General features: G+C 44.8%; 1 protein-coding gene across 1 annotated transcript in view; it reads left to right on the top strand.

Moving 5' to 3' along the window:
- Positions 1–5859, top strand: part of Pdia4 (protein disulfide isomerase family A member 4) — a 21790-nt gene extending 15931 nt beyond the window's left edge. Inside the window, exons 7-10 of the mRNA XM_005372009.3 lie at positions 522–673; positions 2830–2986; positions 3612–3845; positions 5103–5859. Of these exons, the coding sequence (XP_005372066.1) occupies positions 522–673; positions 2830–2986; positions 3612–3845; positions 5103–5518 (959 nt within the window). The 3' untranslated portion in view covers positions 5519–5859. The remainder of the gene's footprint in view (positions 1–521; positions 674–2829; positions 2987–3611; positions 3846–5102) is intronic.
- Positions 5860–13959: the final 8100 nt, after the last annotated feature.

A 13959-nucleotide genomic window follows, 5' to 3' on the forward strand; every position in this document is an offset into this window, starting at 1 on the left:
GAGCCACCATGTGGTTGCCGGGAATTGAACTCAGGACCTTTGGAAGAGCAGGCAATGCTCTTAACCACTGAGCCATCTCTCCAGCCCCTAGTTGACTGTTCTTGACTCATTAGGAAGAAAATTACCCAGGGCTTTGGGCAAAGGCAGAATCCCTAATCTCGGGATGAGTACTGGAACCTCTGTGTGGGGTCAATGGCATATGTGGTCCTCGCATGTCCTCTGTGAGGAACTGTCATCCTGAGTGCCAGTTTGCTACTTGGCATCAATGGAAGGTGACATTTGCCCTAACAAAATTCTAAATTTCTGTGATCCTGATTTTTGTATTTCTGAAAAATTCTAAGAGAAGATTTAGATGTTACATCTGTGCTGAGTTTTAAAAATAGGCTTCTTTGTGTGCATAAACGCTGGATATTGTCCACTCAGAATTTACAGTGGCAATCATACCCCTCAGGCTCGTGCCTGGCCAATGAAGCTCATAAACCTGCTATTTAACAATTTAATGTATTTTGTTAATTTGTCAGCTAACAACTTGAGAGAAGATTACAAATTTCACCACACTTTCAGCACTGAAATAGCTAAGTTCTTGAAAGTCTCCATGGGGAAGTTGGTGTTGATGCAGCCTGAGAAATTCCAGTCGAAGTATGAGCCCAGGAGCAATGTGATGGATGTTCAGGTGAGAGAGAACTCTTCAGGGATGGGAGCACCCTATGCTGTGCCATCCCTGGGCACTCTGCATGCACAGGCGTCCGGACAGGGTGTGGCATGCCTGTCTTAGTCCCTGTTTCATTGCTGTGAAGAGACACCATGACCAACGAAACTCTTAAAAAAGAAAGTTTTGGATCAGTTGAGCTACATCCTGTTTGATAGGCAGAGAGAGAGAGAGAGAGACTGGGCCTGTCATGGGCTTTGGAAAAGCCCACCCCCAATGACTTTCTCCAATAGGGCCACACCTTCTAATCCCTCTCAAGTAGTGCCTCTCCCTGATGACCAAGCATTCAAATATGAGTCCTATGGGGCACTTTGTGACTCCGCCCACCGCACATCCCCAGAAAGACCACAGTGTCCTGCGTATTTGTCCCTCATTCCTCCCTTTTGTTCTTCTCATGCTCTGCATACCATTGGTTCCTCTGCCATCCAAGGCTTAGGACCCTTTTCCTGCCTAGACTCAGAGCGTTTGCCACCACTCCTTCGAATCTTGTTGCTTTCATGTTTAGTCACAGACCATGTGACCAAAGAAGGATTTTAACTGGGGCTCTGGACCCTGGTCAGACACAGCTCTCCCAGGTGTGTGTGTTCCCGAGAAAGAGTTACTCATTCAGTTTTTTAGTGTTTTTTGAGACTTTGAGACAAAGTTGAAGACTATTTTAAAAGGAGATGGATTTGTTTGATTGATTTGGTTTTTCGAGACGAGTTTCTCTGTGTAACAGCTCTTGCTGTCCTGGAACTAGTTCTGTAGACCACCAGGCTGGCCTCAAACTCACTGAGATCTACCTGCCTCTGCTCTTTGAGTGCTAGAACTAAAGGTATGTGCCTCTACACCCATCAAGGAAAGGCTTTAATATAGATTTAAGTGCAGGTATTGAGAGAGACATAAGGAAAGAATAGTAGTTTACACCCAAGGGCTTGTCAAAAGTCACCTTGGTACATTAGCCCACTCCCCGCCCCCCAACCAGGTCTCACTATGTATATCTGGCTGTTCTGGGACCCACTGTGTAGACCAGGCTGGCTTTGAATTCATGGAGATAGATCCATCTGCTTCTACCTCCCAAGTGCAGGGACTAAAGGCAGTTCAGTACGTTCTTGAAGGGATCCTTACCCCAGAAAAGGTACAAGGTTAAGGTCCCTGTCATCTTGTCCACAGCCCATCATTGCTGGCCTGCTCTTGAGTTTGCGCCCTAGGTGAGCCTAGTGCAGCCTCCAGGGCATCTAGCTTGCTTTCGTAGCACGTTCAGCACATCCGTTGACATCAGAACTGACCCTCTTGGCTTCTTGTCCTCTCTGCACTGCTCCCTGACTTTCCCATCTACAGAAACCCTGGGCCAGCAAGTTAACAAGCTTGTACAAATTTCTGCAGCTGTAAAGGGCAGGTGATTGTCCTTCCCCCTGGTGGTTGTGACGTGGTATCTTTAAAGGGTTTGACTTAAGTCCTAAGTATGAGCCCCTAGGGACCTCCAGTCTCCAAGACAACTACCTGTGTTCTGTGTCCCCTTGATAACCCCCACTCTGATACGTGTCAAAGGTGCCATGCCAACCTGTTGGATGTCTCACCGGAAAACCTTGGGGGCCAGTGTTAAAGGGCTACTCTGTTGAGCCATTTCTTATGACTGTGCTAAACCCTCAGAACACACTCCTCAGAGAAGAGATGGTCTCGGTGGTTGAGCAGCTCACCAACCGTGTAGCTTTGTCTGACTCTAAATTCTAATTTGTGGCTGCATTGCTCTCTCTAGTAAAATCTGAGGATTAACGGTGTTGTGACTTGTGGCCAACTGCGTAGCTTTCCCTGGCCACAAGCTGGAGTTTTATCTCAGGTCTCTAGTGGAGCTCTGTGAAGTGAATGTGAAGTCTTGCACGGGTTGGTCCATGTGTACTTGCTGTTTAAGACCCTCAAGCGCTTTTTCATTGGCTTGAGTTCAAGTCTAAAGAAGTGGTCTGTCAATGGTGATCTGGGAAGTTACTCCAGTGTAACTGGATGGTGGTTAAGTGAACAACTTCACTGGCCCTCCTGTTCTGAACCCTTCAAAATATCTATGCTTGGTAGTGACTCAAGGCATAGTAGCTAAAGTTCCTCTTTTGTTGAACTTGCTCTTACCTGTGTCCTCCTTGAAACAGGGCTCCACAGAGTCGTCAGACATTAAAGAATACGTGGTGAAGCACTCCTTGCCCCTGGTGGGCCATCGGAAAACCTCTAATGACGCCAAGCGGTACACCAAGCGCCCCCTGGTGGTTGTATACTACAGTGTGGATTTCAGCTTTGATTACAGAACTGGTGAGACTCCCTGTGAAGGCCTTTCTGGGATGGAGGCTAACACTTTCAGAATTCTTGTTCTAGGGCCCTTAAAGTTAGTGGTGTGGATGTATTTTATTGTAGCATGGGATTTTCAGTTCTGAGCCTTATAATACCCCTTTCCTTCAGGTTATAGCAAAAGGGAAGTTAAGAGTCAAGCCTAGGCCTAGAGAGATGCCTCACAGGTAAAAACATTCACTACCAAGACTAAGGACCTGAGTCAATCTTCAGGACCTAGATGCATGTGTGTGTATTCACACACATGCCCACAAAATAAATGTAATAAAAGTTAAATAAAACAACAACAAAGAAAATAGATTTTAAAAAGGATCAAGCCTAGTACCTTCTTAGAGGTGATACTGCAGCCCTGGTGCCGAGCCAGGCAGTGCTGTGTCCCTCCAGCTCTGCAGGGATTTAGTTGGGTTTCCACCCTGAGGCCACCTGCTCACACAGTGTGGCCTTACCAGAATTCTTTTCTGTCCAGCTGAGGTGTATCTGGAACCTGTGCCTTGTCAGAGAACGTAAGTAACAGAACTTGCATCTCAGAGTCCAGGGCAAGACAGTTACTCTGCTCAGCCACTTGGTTCACGACCTTTGTCCATTTCAGCTACTCAGTTTTGGCGTAACAAAGTCCTGGAGGTGGCCAAGGACTTCCCTGAGTACACCTTTGCCATTGCTGACGAGGAAGACTATGGCACAGAGGTGAAGGCCCTGGGGCTCAGCGAGAGTGGAGAGGACATCAATGCAGCCATCCTAGATGAGAGTGGGAAGAAGTTCGCCATGGAGCCGGAGGAGTTTGACTCAGACACTCTCCGGGAGTTTGTCACAGCCTTTAAAAAAGGTGCGTCGGGCCCAAATCTCCTTTTGGACACAACACAGAACCTGTGCGGTCTAAGGAATGTCTGGCATCTTGCAGTGTGTGCAAGAGTGTGGCTATGGGTCAGTAGGTGCTTGCGTAGGAGCAGGAGGAATGTAAAAGGTGTGTGTGGCCATGCATGCCTGTAACCCAGCACTGGGGGACAGACAGGACAATCCTGAGGCTTCTATGGCAGCAAAGGACCCTGCCCACCTTCCCAGCCCCCCAAGAGGAAGATAAAGAATGGGGTGGCAAGTGATAGAGGAAAATGCCCAATGTCCTCTCCATAACCATCCACAGAAAAAGACCCGCTCCTAAGTCCAGTACAGCTCATTCTCTGACTCAATTACCCGGAGAAGGGCCTGTGTGCTGCCCAGGCTCTGAGGCACCAAGACAACTTAAATATTACTTTGGAGCATTTTGGGGGTTTAGTTTTGTTTCCCCATTTTGGCAAAATGTTTTCCCGTTATTTACTTTGAAGGCAAAAGCCAGGTAAGGGCTTATTCAGTAAGTAGCTTTTTGAGATGGGCTCTCATCATATCTCAGGCTGGCCTCAGCCTCCCAAATGCTAGTACTGCAGTTATGTGTTGTTATAGTTATGTGTGCCTGTGCTTCCTTTTCCCTTTGCTTTTGGGTTGGCTGTTTTTGAGGGTTTCTCTGTGTAACCCTCACTGTCCTAGAACTCACTCTGGAGACTGGCCTTGAACTCAGAGATCCACCTGTCCCTGCCTCCTGAGTGCTGGGACTAAAGGTGGCACCGCCCAGCTTGGTTTTGGTTTTATTTTTAGGGAAAGGGCTAGTGTGTCTTGGAAAACTTTTCAGAGGTCTTTTAAGCAGGCTTTTAGACATGAGGAACACTTGATCTGAAATCCTAAGCGAACATAATCTTTATTGATCTTGACTGAGAAAAGCACCTGCTTCTCAATGCTGGCCATGTGGTAGCATACCACAACTCTTGCCCAGTTTGGATCACAAAGTTGGTCTTGCCCTTGCAGGGCTGTCAGTAACTCTCTTCGTTGGGCAGCGTCCCTGTTACACAGGGCTTTGCAGGGACTGGGAGAGTAGAAGACTCTTTTATCAGAGCATTGCCCATTGTTGAGGAAGGCTTTAGAGGCAATGCCCCTCCCCCGAGAGTGGGGCAATAACTTCTGATAGCCACTGAACCAGGGTGCCTCAATGCCTCGTTCAGATAGAGCACCAGAACCTCCGGCCTCTAAGTCCTGACACTCTTTGTATTTTCAGGAAAACTGAAGCCAGTCATCAAATCACTGCCAGTACCCAAGAACAACAAGGGACCAGTCAAGGTGGTGGTGGGAAAGACCTTTGATGCCATCGTGATGGACCCCAAAAAGGATGTCCTCATTGAATTCTATGCGCCCTGGTGTGGGCACTGCAAGCAGCTGGAGCCCATCTACACTAACCTAGGCAAGAAATACAAGGGCCAGAAGGACTTGGTCATCGCCAAGATGGACGCTACTGCCAATGACATCACCAACGACCGATATAAGGTGGAGGGCTTCCCCACCATCTATTTTGCCCCCAGTGGGGACAAAAAGAACCCAATTAAGTTTGAGGGTGGAGACAGAGATCTGGAGCATTTGAGCAAGTTTATAGATGAACATGCCACAAAGAAGAGCAGGACCAAGGAAGAACTTTAAAGGCCCGGTGGTCTGCAGAAGGTGGAGGGACCAGACACTGTAGTGGACAGCACTGGCCACCAAGGAAGTGGGCCAGCAATGGAATGGCAGTATCCTGACTTCTTCTTTTTTTTTAATGCTTTGTTGTGCCACCTCATGCTCTGAATACTGAATAGCCACGAACGACTTGATAGTCTAGAGCAGATTTTTTTGGAGGATACATCTCTTTTTGTCATTTGGGGTCTGATTGGTTTGGTTTCGTTGGTTTGCTTGGTTTTTAACATTTTACTTTAGTATTTCCTCAAATAAGTTTTAGATCTTCTGTGTGAGAATTTTTTAATTTAAAGTTTAAAAAGTCTTTGCCAAATCCTGTTGTTTGCCTTTTATTTTCTTGTTCAAGCAACTTTTAGCTTAAAAATAGGTAATCGTTAGAATGTTTGGTTTTTTTATTTCTTCCTGTTAATGAACCAGGTTGAGGGGTGCCCCCCTCACCCCAGCACCTGTCCAGGCTGAAGCAGCATCTTTGGTGGAGACATGCTGGTGACAGGTAGTGACAGAGTATGGCCACTACCGGTTAGACCAGTCCCACCGTTAAAATAAAATGATCTCAAGCACAGACTTAGAAACCTTCAGTTGGTAGAAAAGTTATAGTAAGCTGCTAATAATGGGGAAAAATACTGATAACCTCAATAAACTAGAAAAGTGGGCATGGTGACACCTTTAATCCCAGCACTCCGGCAGAGGCAGGCAGATCTGTGATTTCGAGGCCAGCCTGCTCTACAGTGAAGTTCCAGGACAGTTTCTGACTGTTAGGAAATAGCTGCTTTTTCCTAGTGTGGTTAGGGTGGAACAGAAGTGAGAGGGGCGGGTCCGGGCCTAGTAGGCATGCTCTCCAACCTGAAGGAGGTGTCTTACCATCCGACCTCCTGCTAATCCTGGGGAGGCCTTCGTCCTTGGCGGGAACAGGTGTGCAATGGCGGGACGAACAGGAGGGATGACGTGACGCTGGGGCGCTGGATGGAGGAAGCCATGGGCTAGTGTTGACTTAGAGGGTCTGTTTTCTCCCCAATTCTACCTCTTCCCTCCCTAGGCACTCACCTCTCTTGGGAGAAGACCAAGTGGCAACTCTGTGCACTGACTGGCTTGGCAGGAGGTCTTGTGGGAAGATGGGTTTTTCATATCATTTGCCATAACTTTGAGTCTGGCTGATAGGACGAAAAATGTGTCAGTGTCCAGGTCTTTGGTCCTCAGTGTGATGAGTGTTCTGTCTCAAATTACTCCCATCCAGCCAGGTAGTGGTGGTGCATGCTCTTAATCCCAGCACTCAGGAAGCAGATAGGCATATCTCCAGGAGTTTGAGGATATTCTGGTCTACAAAGTAAGTTCCAGGATAGGCTCAAAAAGAAAAGAAAAAAAAAACCAGAAAAGTTACTCCCACCCTAAGATGTGTTAGAGTGGGAGAGGTGTTCACAGAGCTCAGACACTTTCTGGAAAAGGGAAGTCCTAGTCAGTGTTGCCAGACATGAGTGCTTCTTCCTCCCTCCCTGTAGGGCTTCTGCCTTATACCAAGGGGCTGAGAACTACCTCTAAGAGAACAGCCATGTGACTTCATTTCCACAAGACCTTCCTGCAACAAGAGCTGAGACTGAGTTAGCTTGATTGGAGGTCCTGGGTGCTTGCCAGAAATACTGAAATCCAGACTCTTAACAACAACTTACATATAAAAAAAGATATGGGCCTAGAGGGGTGGTTCAGCCGTTAAAGGCTAGGCTCACAACCGAAAAGGATCTGTGAGGACGAGACGTGTGCCCCACTGGCCGCCAGGGTCAGTCAAGCTGATCTGGTAGTCAGCACCTTCCTTGCCTTGTCTTGTGTCTCCCAAGGCTGTGAACTTGGAAGGGGTGTCGGACCATTTCTTAGTGGAGGGTATGAGAGTAGTTACCCGTTAGAATCGCCAAACTCTGCAAGAGGGGGTTGTCTGAGCTAAGTCATCTGCCTCTGACTGCAGAATCTGGCAGGACCTTGTTCTTACCAGTCAGTCGGCAGGTATGCTGATGGACTAACCACCCAGGTAGACATGGGTTGAAGAAGCTCTTCGAGTATTGGTCTTTGGCACCTATTGTATAGTTTGTTTTAGTTTATTGTGTCTGGCAGCTTTATTGCTTCATTGGTTATTGACTCAGGAAAGGTTTTATTGTATGTAAAATAGTGGCATCAATTATGAGGAAGAGAATTTTTGTTACTTTCATTTCCCTTTTATTTTTTCCAAATTTTTTCTCATTTTATCTTATTGAAAATAGATTTTATTTTTTTGTTGGGCAGTGGTGGTGCCCATCTTTAATCCCAGCACTTGGAAGGCAGAGGCAGGCAGATCTCTGTGAGTTCAAGGCTAGCCTGTTCTACAGCACAAGTTCCAGGACAACTAGGGCTGTTACACAGAGGAACCGTCTTGACCCCCCCCCCCAACAATATATCCTGATTATAGTTACTCCTCCCAGTTCCTCCCCACATCCCTCCCCTCCAGATCCACTCCCTTTCTGTCTCAGAAAATAACTGGCTTGCCGGGCGTTGGTGGTGCACCCTTTAATTCCAGCACTGGGGAGGCAGAGGCAGGCTGGTCTACAAGAGCTGGTTCCAGAACAGGCCCAAAGCTGCGGAGAAACCCTGTCTCAAAATACAAAACAACAACAACAAAAAACCCCAAATAGCTATAATACTATGTTAGTATGTTATATAAGCATGTTGGCCCCGTGCTTGCGGCTTCAGTCTCAGTGAGCTCATGCGCGCCTTGTTTAGTTGATTCAGAGGGCCTTGCTCTCTGGGTGTCCTCCATCCCTCTGGCTCTTACAATTCTGCCTGCCTCCTCAGGATTCCCTGAGTCTGAGGTGAGGAATTTGGTGAAGATTTCCTATCTATACTCTCCGAAATGCCTGGCTGTGGGTCTCTGCCTTCATCTGCTACTGGAGGAAGCCTCTCTGATGATGACTGGATAAGGCACTGAACTATGAGTATAGCAGAATATCAATAGGAGTCTTTGTTTTTTTTTTTTAAGATCAGTAGTGCTAACTTGGCTCCCTTTGTATCATTTGCAGTCTTAGCAGGTAGGAGCAGCCTTAGCTGGCGCCCTCTAGAGTTAGAGTTCAGGTAGTACATTTAACTCCACCTCGGCTAGAGTTCAGTAGCTAGGCAGTCAGGAGTTGGTCCTGCAGCTTCTGGGCAGGTTTGGCGTGGGGATTTCTCAGATCTTGACAGTGGCCAGTGTTCTACCAGACCTGAGACCCTTGACTCTGAGAGTTTGACAACTTTTTGAAATTACTGTGGCCAGAGCCTATGGTTTCTCTTCAGCTCTCTCCATCCCTTTCCTTCCATCTCTTCTGTCATCCTTGATCTTGCCTAGAATCAAACTAAAAAACCATGAAATATGTATACATTTATCTCTCGCCCCAGTTAAGCAGGTTTTTTCTTGTGAGTGTGCTATGCCAGAAACATCAATATGTTTGTCACTTTTCACAGTGTCAGAATGTATTGTATAACAAATTTGCAAGGTAAGTAGTTTCAAGGACAATTAGCTAGATACTCCCACTTCCCTTAGTAGCCGTCGGCAAGGTGAACACAGATTCTTTATTTTGTTTTGTTTTTAAGACAGGGTTTCTTTTTGTAGACTTGGCTGTTGTCCTGGAAATTGCTTCATAGATGAGACTGGCCTTAAACGCCAAGATTCTCTTGCCTGTGCCTCCCAGGTGCTGGGGTTAAAGGTGTGTGCTACCACCACCTGGGAAACACAGATTCTTTATTTCTAATGTTCATTACCAGTAAGAACCCTGAGTTCACACATTGCACATCACACATTTGTATATCTGTGGACTGAAGAATGGCAGCACAGAGCTACAGAGGTAAGGGACTTCAGTGAGGCCCACGAAGCCAAAGCTGGGAAACTGAGAGGAAGGCAATGTATCTGACTTCTGGAGATGATGAACTGGAGCAGCTTCAGTGGCTGCACGTCAGGCCATTGCGTGTCAGAAATTTGAGAGTGAAGCTGCAGAGTTGAGTGAGCCACAGAGGTGAAAAGGCAGGAACAGGCTAGTGATTGGATAGCATTGTCCAAAGAAGTGAGCAGGAGACTGGAGAGATGCCAGTTTGTGTTGAAGGAGCTGTGGGCTGCGTTCCTGCCACCCAGCTCCCAGCCGCCTGGTTAGCTTATACCCGAAATAACAACACACAAACTGTATTCATATAAACACTGCTTGGCCCATTTCTATTAACTTGTGTAGCACCATGAAGTGGTGACTTACCAGGGAGATTCTAGCCTACGTCCATCTAGGGTCGAAGCTTCATCGCGTCTGCCCTGGAGAGGGCAGGCATAGCATCTGCCTCACTTCCTCTTCCTCCCAGCATTCTGTTCTGTTTACTCCACCCACCTATGTTCTAACCTATCAGGCCAAGCAGTTTCTTATTAATTAACCAATGAAAGCAACAGATTGATATGACACTCCCACATCAAGTTTGAGTAGGCCATGTCAACATCAACACTGGGAATTGGGTCTTATTTTATGTGTATGGGTGTTCTGCCTGCATGTATGTCTGTGTGCCACATGTATGCCTGGCACCCACAGAGGCTGGAAGAGGGCACAAGACAATTTTACATGCTGGGAATTGAACCCAGGCACCCTGAAAAGAGCAGCTAGTGCTCTTAACTGCTGAGGCATCTATCAAGCCCCAAGTGTTGGTTCTTGGCACACACCAGGTTATCAGATGACAGGTTTGTGGGTGTTGTTGACATCACAGTGTAATGAAGAAACTGATGAGCTATTGATAGGAAATGGGCAGGAGGCCTCGGAATTTCATAAAAAACATCATGTAATAGCAAAGGCTTAAAAATCAGCAACAAGCCAAGGAAATTAAAAGAAAATGTCCTGTTTGTTCTTTATACAACCAGACTCCACTACCTGCAGGAAGTAATTCAAAGGATACTCGAAGGAATAAAATATGGCAGATGGATGTGTTCCGTTTTGTAGAATTTGAAAATTAAAGTATGTGCACCAAATCATTGATACTATCCAGGTTCTCAATGGGCAACTGCTTTGAGTTTGGTAAAGGCTGATCAGGTAATCACACATTTATTAGAAGTTATATCCATCACGGGTATACTTGTACAAATTAAGACTGACAATATTCCAGCAAGTCTCTAGTAAAAGGAAATAGTTTTTTGCTTATTACAATATAAAGCATATTACAGATATATCACATAATCTTACAGGACAAGCAGTCATAGAAAGATCAAACTGAACTCTTTTAGATATGCTAAATAAACAGAAAGGGGTATAAAGATCCCCCAGAAATAGACTGCATAAGGCTTTATTAACATTGAATTTTCTAAATGCTAATGAAAAAGGAATAATAGCTGTGGACAGAATTTGATAATAGAAAAGACTCTAGAATTAGATCAGCCTGTATATTTTAAAGATTTATTGACCTCAGAATGGAAACCAGGGTGTGTTATGTTGGGGAAGGTGTTTAGCTTTTGTTTCCACAGGAAGACAAAAAAAAGCTATGGATACAATCAAAATTGATAAAAATTCAATTTGAACAAGAGAGATCTCTTAATTAGAAGAGGTGATAGTTCATCAAACAGCATGACCATAATCTAAACTAACTTATACAGCTAACAAATACTTCTCATTAGATCAGATATAACTTGGCAAAAAGGGAGCCTCCCAAAAATTGTGGTTGGGGAAGGGTTTGTTTCTATCTTTTCAGAAGAATGAAGGTATCCAGCTAAGGGATCTGAAGACCATTGGACAAATGAGACATCTGAAGAAAAAGTACAAATCATCCAGAAAAAGTGTCACAAGAAAAGAGTAAATTGGTCAATCGATAAATAACATTTTTAATAAGATAAATCTTTTCAAATGTTTTTTTTTTTGCTGTTTTCTACAGCAAATGCAATGGTCTTTGTAGTTCCAGTCCAATGAAAAACTAAAGCTGGCTTTGGAGCTGGAGTGTGGCTCTCTCCTTCTCAAAAGGCAAACATACTTGTTAAGAAAAATCCAAAATCTATGTCTCATGACAGAAGAGCCACCTGATATGGGCCAGAAGAAATATCTCATAATTCTTTGGTTTCATTTTGACTCTTTAAAACTTTTTTATAAGATATGAATATTATCTCAATATAAGATTAATACATATTTTTAAAACTTTTTGTCACAATATTAGTGGTCATATAGAGTACTAATTATAGAAAAAGGTTCATCTACCTTCCTGTACTTGATTTTGGGTTTGAGTCTTAACAGTTTTCTACAGTGAACCATGTGCACACCTAACAGTGACCTTTGGAGTCTCTAAAAGGAGGATGGGGCCACACAATGACAATTCCTCCAGGACTATCATAACACCACTAAGCTGACAAACACCACCTAAAGATCTGCTTTGGGCTACAAACTGCTCAGAACAATGTTGAGGTGGCTAGCTGAGAATATCCAGCCTCACAGACTACTCTAGCCAGGACTGAGACAAGCTCTGCCCTTTTCTATTACACAAGACTGGACAACCAATGCTGCAGCCACAACTCAGGAACCTCAGTTCCTGAGTGTTCACTGAATTCAGCAGGTACCAGGTACGCATGCAACACACACACACACACACACACACACACACAGGTACACATGTGTGACTATGTGCACATTAGTGCAGGTGCCCATTGAGGCCAGCCGCATTGGAGCCAGAATTTAGAGGTGGTTGTGAACCACCTGGTGTAGACTCTAGGATCTGAACTTGGACCTTCTAGGATAGGAATTGGTTTCGTTTGCCTTGGCTTGTGTTGTGTTTCTTTTCTGCCCTTTGACTCTGTCAACATCCTCGGGAGTATCCAAGCTGCACGGGCATTTCCCTTTGCTATCAGTTGGTGGAGCTGCACTCCTGTTTAGTTTGGGTCTGATCACTGAGGTTTGGGGAGAAGCAGGCAGTGCGGAGTTCTGCGAGTAGATTATCCGCGTGGGAAAGGGGCGACTTTCAGGGAACAGGGCTCTGCTGAAGGAGTTAGAGGCATAAAGCTCGAGGGTCTTCCTTCCACTGGGAAGACAGATCCTGGCAAAGCCCACAGCAATCGGACAAAAGAGACATCTGCTCTACCGCTGCAGAGTTGCTCAAACGGATTGGAGATACAAACTACTACCGCCGAGACGCTAAATTTGCATGTTTCTTTCCCAAGATGCTCAGCAAAAATCAACAGCATCAAATTTTGATCTTCACGGTCAGTAAATTTATTAATGAACATATACTTTCTGATTCTTATATAACACAAAATATTTACATTACATATGTAACTTGCATATGCTTATGAAAAAATTACCATCAGTGTAAAGTAGGGAAATAAGTAGGCTTTAATTACTTCGGAGTAAGTAGGGCTTCACTGGCTGGTCCGAAGGTAGTGAGTTATCTCAATTGATTGTTCACAGTCAGTTACAGATTGAACTCCTGTTCTACACTTTCCCCCCTTCTCACTACTGCACTTGACTAGTCTTTTTTTTTTCGAAGCTTACCCCCTCACCAAATATTTTTTAATCTTAAAAATTGCAATAATCAAATGGACAAAGTAGTGTTTATGATACATTGTTGCAGAATACAAGAAAATACTATATGATTGTTCTCCTTTAAGACATAGCAAATAAAAGGAATTTTATGAAACCAATCACAGACCAAAACAAATAGTAACATAATAAAAATGCCTGACAAAGATATTAAATGTTCTAAGACATCTGGGCGGTGGTGGCGCACGCCTTTAATCCCAGCACTTGGGAGGCAGAGGCAGGTGGATCTCTGTAAGTTCGAGACCAGCCTGGTCTACACAAGCTAGTTCCAGGACAGGCTCCAAAACCACAGACAAATCTTGTTTCGAAAAACCAAAAAAAAAAAAAAAAAGTTCTAAGACAGCAAAGGAAGGAGATTGTTTGACAATGAACAACTTCCTGTCCACTTCTTAACAGAAGAGTTGTTTTGTTTGATTTCTGCAAAGTTTGAATCATTAAGGAAAAGGAAGAAACGAAATGAAAAGCTTTGAGACATGTAAGAATTTTAAAGTAATATCAGTAGAGTCAGAGACTGAGGTAGACAGAGGTTTCTGTCCTGCCCAGCCCCACAGCCATTCAGTCCCAAATAAACACACAGAGGCTTATGTTAATTACAAACTGTTTGGCCTGTTGCTCAGGCTTTTTACTAACTAGCTCTTATGACTTTGATTCACCCATAATTCTTGTTTATGTTTAGCCACGTGGTTTGGTGACTTTTCTCAGTAAGGTGTTCTCATCTTGCTTTCTCTGCGTCTGGCTGGTGATTGACTCTTCTGCCTTTTCTCTTTCCAGAATTCTCCCAGTCTGCTTGCCCTTCCTATACTTCCTGCCTGGCTACTGGTCAATCAATGATTTATTAAACCAACATGAGTGCCAAATCTTTACAGTGTACAAGAT

Source organism: Microtus ochrogaster, unplaced genomic scaffold (assembly GCF_000317375.1).
Source record: "Microtus ochrogaster isolate Prairie Vole_2 unplaced genomic scaffold, MicOch1.0 UNK153, whole genome shotgun sequence".
Classification (NCBI taxonomy): domain Eukaryota; kingdom Metazoa; phylum Chordata; class Mammalia; order Rodentia; family Cricetidae; genus Microtus; species Microtus ochrogaster.